This window comes from Diceros bicornis, chromosome 35 (assembly GCF_020826845.1).
Source record: "Diceros bicornis minor isolate mBicDic1 chromosome 35, mDicBic1.mat.cur, whole genome shotgun sequence".
In the NCBI taxonomy this organism is placed as follows: domain Eukaryota; kingdom Metazoa; phylum Chordata; class Mammalia; order Perissodactyla; family Rhinocerotidae; genus Diceros; species Diceros bicornis.
In genome coordinates this window covers 7,499,779-7,507,786 of record NC_080774.1, presented here as the reverse complement: position 1 = coordinate 7,507,786, position 8,008 = coordinate 7,499,779, and the positions used below count along the sequence as shown (strand labels likewise).

The 8,008-nt window shown below is 42.2% G+C and overlaps 1 protein-coding gene across 12 annotated transcripts in view; it reads left to right on the top strand.

Annotated features, from left to right (window-relative positions):
* Positions 1 to 2,524: 2,524 nt before the first annotated feature.
* The window catches only part of CCDC62 (coiled-coil domain containing 62), a 38,777-nt gene continuing 33,293 nt past the window's right edge, over positions 2,525 to 8,008 (top strand). For all 12 annotated transcript variants that reach the window (XM_058531317.1, XM_058531324.1, XM_058531316.1 and 9 more), the window contains exons 1-2: positions 2,525 to 2,667; positions 5,239 to 5,431. In XM_058531317.1, the coding sequence (XP_058387300.1) occupies positions 2,632 to 2,667; positions 5,239 to 5,431 (229 nt within the window). In that variant the 5' untranslated portion in view covers positions 2,525 to 2,631. The remainder of the gene's footprint in view (positions 2,668 to 5,238; positions 5,432 to 8,008) is intronic.

Sequence of the window (8,008 nt, the reverse complement as noted above, 5' to 3'; positions counted from 1 at the left end):
AATACTACCCTCTAAACAGCCTTATCTCATTATGTGTAAGAGATTTGCCATGATTAAGCTGGCAACTTCAAACACAAATACAGTTTTGATATGTAGTATTTTATTCATTTAAAAAAATAGATGCTGACAAGTGATTTAAAATTTTTTAGTTATAACATAGATGCCTCAGTAGTTATTTAATTATTACATAGATGCCTGTTGCTTAAGATATAATTCATGGTAGCTTTCTCACTCATAGTTAAAAAGTTGGTAAATTATTATTTTAAAGATGAATTCTACCTTGTAGATCCTGTGTTTGTTATTTAGCCAGCTCTGGTGGTCTAGTGGTTGAGATTCAGTGCTCTCACTGCCACAGCCCGGGTTCCTTTCCGGGTCAGGGAACCACACCACCGGTCTTGTCAGTTGTCATGCTGTGGGGCTACATTTTGCTGTGATGCTGAAAGCTCTGCCACGGGTATGTCAAATACCAGTAGGGTCACCCAGGGTGGACAGGTTTCAGTGGAGCTTCCAGACTAACACTAGGAAGAAGGACCTAGCCACCCACTTCCAATTCTAGAAAATTGGCCATGAAAATCTATGAATAGCAGCAGAGCATTGTCGGACATAGCTCCGAAAGATGAGAGGATGGCCCAAAAAGACCGGGCAAGGTTCAGCTTTGCTGTACACAGGGTCACTGGAAGTGGACTCAGCACTAAACAAGAACTTTATTTACTAAATTACTTAGGAAATAAGGTAGGGAGACTCAAATGAGTCTGTTTAGTTCATGAGTTTAAATTAGAATGAGTGTAAAATCAGACGCAGTGTAATTCTTGTAGCTTTCATGAAACATCATTTTATGTCATCTTAAAAAGTTGTATCTTCTCTTTAAAGATTTTTTGGGTTTTAAAGAAAACCTGTTGGGGCCGGCCCTGTGGCTTAGCGGTTCAGTGCGCGAGCTCCGCTGCTGGCGGCCCAGGTTCGGATCCCGGGCACGCACCAACGCACTGCTTCTCCGGCCATGCTGAGGCCATGTCCCACATACAGCAACTAGAAGGATGTGCAACGATGACATAAACTACCTACTGGGGCTTTGGGGGAAAAAAATAAATAAAAAATAAGGACAAAGATCCAAAGTTACTTTAAAAAAATAAAGAAAGAAAACCTGTGGGAGTGAACTTAAAATAGTGAGATTTTTGATCTCCTAGTCATGATGATCCTCTCACCACATTCAATTAATATTTACCAACCATAATCTCATAAAATGAGCCTCATTTATTACTACCTTCTTTATTCCTACTTTTACAGTGAGTGTTAAGCATGTGGTTCCCTGGTGAATAATAGTGTTTTAGGACTTCCTAGAAAAATAGCAAATCTTGCCATGCTGAAATTTGAGAAGCATGTGAATTAAAATGCTTCTCAATTGGGAAATTGAAATTCAACCACATTCCCTTTCATCTTTCTCATTCCAAGATTACTGCATAGCATCTACTGATAGGCTGTTTTTAACAACTAGTCAGAATTTACTTTCTTGATTTTAAATCCTAAGACATTGTCTTGGTTCTCCTAACCATAAGACTATCTTAAGGAGGCAAGTGTCACCCAAATCAGTGAAGCTTCAAAGCAAAAAAATTTAATTTTGTTTTTCCATTTTCAGATTGTCTTTCATGAACACAAAGGCATGTTTTGCTAATTCATAGTCAACCAAAAAAGTCAAGTTGAAATACTATAACACTCTTTTTGGTCATTTGTCTTGCCAGTAATGCCAACGTATGGGTTAAGCAGTTGGGGATGGGCAGGCAGGGGTTAAATGTGATAAGTATTATTTTTTCTTAGGTTTCTACATAATGTGAAGTGTAAATAGGGGAAGAAGGGGTGACTATGAAACAACACGTGAAAAAGCTTAGATTCAATCCAGAATGTGGTAAATTTTATCATGATAAAATGCCAAGGGTCTCGTACTGTTCAAGAGCTGCATCAGGAGTCCAAAAAGAACTTTTTTCTCTTTTCTTCTGTGGTTCTTAGTTTAGAGCTGTCTGCTAGGCTGGCCAGCAACTAATAACTACCAGGGCTGGCGTCTGCCTGCATCCGTTTATTCGTTTGAATGCCAGGTACCGTCCTCAGTGCCAGGGATATAGAGCAGCTAACTAGACTGAGCTCACAGTTTAGTTGGGGAAGAGGAAAATAAGTGAGCAATGTCATAAACTAGGGTGTTGGGGACGGAAACGGCCTTTAATTTGCTTCATCATCCACTAGGTAATGGTAAAGAGCCGGTTCTTTGCGGACAGTGAGTAATGGATTTTACAGTCTCAGATAAACCATGCCAGAGTTCCCAGACCCGGATCCGGGAGAACGAAACGCCGGGAGCGCGGCGCCGGCCGGGCCCCACGAGGCCGGGGTGGGAGCCAGCCTCCCTCCCGCGCCGGGTCGCGCGGCCGCCGAGCTGTCGCGAGAGCGGCGCCGGCCCCCTCGGCGACGCCGTAGGCCGGGCGGACCGGGCGCGTTCCGCTGGGCAGGCGGTTTGGGGTGGCTTGCGCGGGGCCCGAGGGCACGGGGCTCCGGGGCTCGGGGCTCGCCCCCGCCGCTCGGGGCAGGCGCGCCTATGGCGTTTCTCAGGTGACGCTGCGCACACCGACTTTCTCCGAGGAAACACCTATGATCCCGTCGGCGACCTTCATAGCCGGGCGCCAGGTGAGCGGCCGCCTCCGCGCCTGCGGCCCGCCCCGGGCTCGCCGTTTCCGCCGGCGCGTCGCGCTGCGGCGGACAGCAAACCCCGGGGACAGCGTGCATGGTGGCCGAACGTGGGTGGTTTTTAAGGAACGGTTTCTGCTTAAAATTTAAAACAATACCCAGTGCGCGGAGGAAAAACGGAGCGTCACAGCCGTTTCCCTACCTTAATGAAAACTTGTCTTTCAGCCCAGACGCAGACAAGTGGCGAGTACTAGGTCTCACTTTTAACCACAACAATGGGCATTTATGGAGCTGCTTTTGTATACGCCACCTCGCTTCCTGTCCTTAATTTACTTCACAGTAACCAGCGAGTGGAGGAGCCCTCATAACTCCGTTTTACCAAAAAGCCTTGAAAGTGAACTTGCCCAAGGTTTGCATTTCTCGGTGTACGGTGAAAGTGTTTTGTATATTTGACATATTGCTTGTCTTCCTGTACTAGAATATATGCTCCTTGCGGGCGCGCTCCTTGCTGTATCCCCAGCCACTTGGTGTCAGTAAATATTTGTGGAATGAGTGAGTGAGTGAGTGAATGAATGGCTTACCAAAGACTGGAGTTCACATCCAGTGACTTGGAATCCCTTGACTCCAAATTCCATTTTCTGTGTTTAAGTTACTAGTGAGTAACTGTAATTTATTCGTCATTATTATTTATTTTTCAGAAAGCAGTAATGATGTACATGGGCCTCTGGTGAACTTTTAACTACTGTCTTTAAGATAGAATTCTTTTTTTATTTTTTTTTATTTTTTTTTCCCCCTAAAGCCTCAGTAGATAGTTGTATGTCATAGCTGCACATCCTTCTAGTTGCTGTACATGGGACACAGCCTCAGCATGGTGGGAGAAGCGGTGTGTCAGTGCACGCCCGGGATCCAAATCCCGGCTGCCAGCAGCGGAGCGCACGCACTTAACCGCTAAGCCACGTGGCCGGCCTAAGATAGAATTCTTAAAGTAACACTTGTAGTCTTTATTTCATAGATGGGGATAGTACCATATTTCAAAATATAATAATCTTAATAGCTAATGTTTGTGGAGTGCTTACTCTGTGCCAAATACTGGAAGTGCTTTACAGAGCTTATCTCGCTTAATCCACACAACTTTAAGTGCTGTATTACCAGTTTACAGGTGAGGAAACTAAGGCTTAGAGAAGTTAAGTAACTTGCCCAAGGTTATAGAGCCACAAGTGGCTAATTTTGGATTCACACTTAGGTCAGACCAACTTCACTGCACTAGACTTTCAAATGATGTATGCTTAAAAGGAGTTATTGTAGATAATTTTGTTAGGTGTGAAAATGGCATCATGGTTATATAAAAATGTTCATTTTTAGAGATGCGTACTGAAATATGTAAAAGTAAAATGTATTTTTTATCAACAACAAAAAGAAAAAGGAAAATTGAAACAAATGTGGCAAAATCTTGATAATGGTATGACCTAAGTACTGAGCACATGGGAATTTACTGTTCTCTTGTCTTCTGTGTATGTTTGAAATTTTTTGTTTACAAAAAATTTGTTTTTATTTTGGTTTTTTTTTGAGAAAGATTGGCCCTGAGCTAACATCTGTTGCTAATCTTCCTCCTTTTTTCCTTTTTTTTTTTCTCCCCAGAGCCCCAGTAGATAGTTGTGTGTTGTAGTTGTACATCCTTCTAGTTGCTCTATGTGGGATGCCGCCTCAGCATGGCTTGATGTGTGGTGCGTACGTCCACGCCCGGGATCTGAACCGGCGAACCCTGGGCTACCTAAGCACAGTGTGCAAACTTAACCGCTAGGCCACTGGGCTGGCTGCTGCAAAATTTGTTTTGTTTTTTTTTTGTTTTAATTTTATTTATTTATTTATTTTTTCCCCCAAAGCCCCAGTAGATAGTTGTATGTCATAGTTGCACATCCTTCTAGTTGCTGTATGTGGGACGCAGCCTCAGCATGGCAGGAGAAGCGGTACGTTGGTGTGCGCCCGGGATCCGAACCCGGGCCGCCAGCAGCAGAGCGCGAGCACTTAACCGCTAAGCCACCGGGCTGGCCCCAAAATTTGTTTTTAAATAGGTGTGTTGAGTTTGGACCATTCACAATATTAAATTGTTCTTGGTAGACTGTATGCGGATGTGTTAGATGTTATGAGAATTATTTACATTTAAACAGTAATTATTTCATGTTTCCCTTTATTTGATTGCTCCAGAATTGCTGGGGCAGGGTGAAAGATAATATTGTTGATTGATACAAGGAGAGGGTTGACAGCAAAGAAAAAAAAAAAGTAGCAATGGGTTTATTTGTGATTAGCCAATGGAGGTTTTACAAACCGTCCTGCTTTTTAAGAGTGGTGTGTGTGATATGACAGAAAATGATAGAGACAGCGTGCACAGTAGGTGTGAACTTGTTTTAAATATACATAATTTCGATGCCACGTTATAAACAGTGAATAACAGGTAATTTAACTACCTTGAATTGGCAGCAAAAGAAGAAATAATTATTTGGAAAATATGCTTTGGCTGATTTATGTTATTGATTAGTCTTATTTTCGTGTAAAACCACGTTCTATGTTTAGAACATCGGGTCAGAAGTTGAGATTTCCACTATTGAAAAACAACGGAAAGAGCTGCAGCTGCTCATTGGAGAATTAAAAGACCGAGATAGAGAGCTCAATGATATGGTTGCAGTACATCAGAGACAACTTCTTTCATGGGAAGAGGATCGGCAGAAAGTGTTGACTTTGGAAGAGCGTTGCAGCAAGTTAGAAGGTCAGAAATACGTCCAGTGATATCTGTTCTGCACTTCTGTATGCAAACACATTGAAAGGGCTTACGGGAAAGACAGAGAAGGAATGTCTCGACAAAAACCCTGCTGTCCTGGAGTTTAGTTTAATTGAAGATAGGAGGGCTTTATGAACACTCATAATCAAACAGACAAACACAAATGTGAATCACAGTAGGGCAAACAAAGTGCTAAATTGTGGAAAGGGTGCTGGGTAGAGCTCCAGTCAACCTGGAGTGGCAAGAGTGAATCTCAAGGAAAGTATCTTGAGCTAGAATATGAATAAAGATGCCTAGGACTAGCCATTTCTCTTGAACTGATTCCAAGATTTTAAACTTTTAGTATTGAACTTGATCTTAAGTACCTAAGACAGTCATCTTTTATAATTATAGCAGTTTCATAAATGGCTTGCAAAAATTTTCTTTTGGATCATATTTTAATTGTCATCCCTTTAGTGCTGCCCTAAAATCTATATGTTCTACTGACACTACATTAATACTAGAATGTATTAGAGGGGAAAACACTAGAAAGATAACTGTAGGGCCGGCCCCGTGGCTTAGTGGTTAAGTGTGCGTGCTCCGCTACTGGTGGCCTGGGTTCGGATCCCGGGCGCGCACCGACGCACCGCTTCTCCGGCCATGCTGAGGCCGCGTCCCACATACAGCAACTAGAAGGATGTGCAACTATGACATACAACTATCTACTGGGGCTTTGGGGAAAAAAAGGAGGAGGATTGGCAATAGATGTTAGCTCAGAGTCGGTCTTCCTCAGCAAAAAGAGGAGGATTAGCACGGATGTTAGCTCAGGGCTGATCTTCCTCACAAAAAAAAAAAAAAGAAGAAAAAAGAAAGATAACTGTATAGCACCTTCTTTTTTCCTTATATTACAGAAAGGATCCTGTAAATATGACAATCTAAATATGTATCATTCTTCCATTTCTTTGATGACCCTCTGATTTTACTCTGACCCTACCCACCCACACATATATACACGTATACATAGTGTTTAATATAATTGTACATTAGATATAATATCTTTTATATAAACATGTTAAAGAACAAAGATAACAGATTAGGGGCCGTCCCCGTGGTGTAGCGGTTAAGTGCGCGCGCTCTGCTACTGGCGGCCGGTGTTCAGATCCCGGGCGCGCACCGATGCACTGCTTGTCAGGCCATGCTGTGGCAGCGTCCCATGTAAAGTAGAGGAAGATAGGCACACATGTTAGCCCAGGGCCAGTCTTCCTCAGCAAAAAGAGGAGGATTGGCATGGATGTTAGTTCAAGGCTGATCTTCCTCATACACACACACAAAAAAGATAACAGATTATATGTAGCCATTAGTATCTGGTTTTAAAATGAGTAAGAAACTTGGGTAGGATTTCATGGAAAACTGAATGGCCAATAAATATGTAAAAAGGTTCTCATTCTTATTAGTATTTAGGGAAATGCAAATTAAAACCATAATGAGATGCCGTTTTACATTTACCAGACTGGCAAAAGATATCAGGTATTGATAAAGGTGTGGAGCCAAGGGAAGGCTCATTCACTGCTGGTGGGAGTGTTAGTTGGTACACCTACTTTGGAAGATTGTTTGACAGTATCTAGTAAAGTTGAAGATATACATAGACTATGGCCCATCATTTCTACTTCTAGGAATATACTCACACTTCAGTATGCACATGAATTACCTAAGGATCGTGTTACTATGTAGATTCTGATACAGTAGGTCGGGGGCCTAAGAGTCTGATTTCCAGCAAGTTCTCAGGTGATGTCAATGCTGCTGGTCCAAGGTCCACGTTTTGAGTAGCAAGGCTCCAGAGAAACTCACACAAAATTGCACCAAGATGCATGTACAAGAATATTCAGAGCAACATTGTTCATAATAGCTGCCAAGTGGAAACCACCCAACCATCAATAGCAGAAGGGATAAATAAATTTTGGCGTAATCATATAGTGGGATATTATGTAGCAAGGACAGTGCACAAACAGGAGTTACACAAAACAACATAGATAAATCTCAAGGTCATAATCTTAAGTGAAAAAAGCAAACAGAAGAATTCATAGAGTGTAATTCCATTTATGTATGGTTCAAATTAAACTCTATTTTTGGGGAGGTGGTCATAGGTGGTAAAACTATAATAAAAAGCAAGGAAATGATTACGATCAATATGGTGGCTGGGAAAGTGGAAATTGGAGAGAATGTGTGCAGGAAGTGACATACAGGGGCGCTTCTAGGTTGCTGACAGTGTTCTATTTCTTGACTAGGGTACAGTGTCGTGCATTTCATAATAAAAACTTTAAAGAAGAATTATCCTTTAAAAAATTATTTAGCACGCTTACTTTTGTGTGTGTATGTGAGGAAGATTAGCCCTGAGCTAACATCTGTTGCCAATCCTCCTCTTTTTTTTGCTGAGGAAGATTGGCCCTGGGCTAACATCCGTGCCCATCTTCCTCTACTTTATATGGGAGACTGCCACAGCATGGCTTGACAATAGCATGCTTACTTTTTAACCATGTGTTTGAAAATAATGCCTTTTAAGTTTCAGATCTGACCACAAATAAGTTA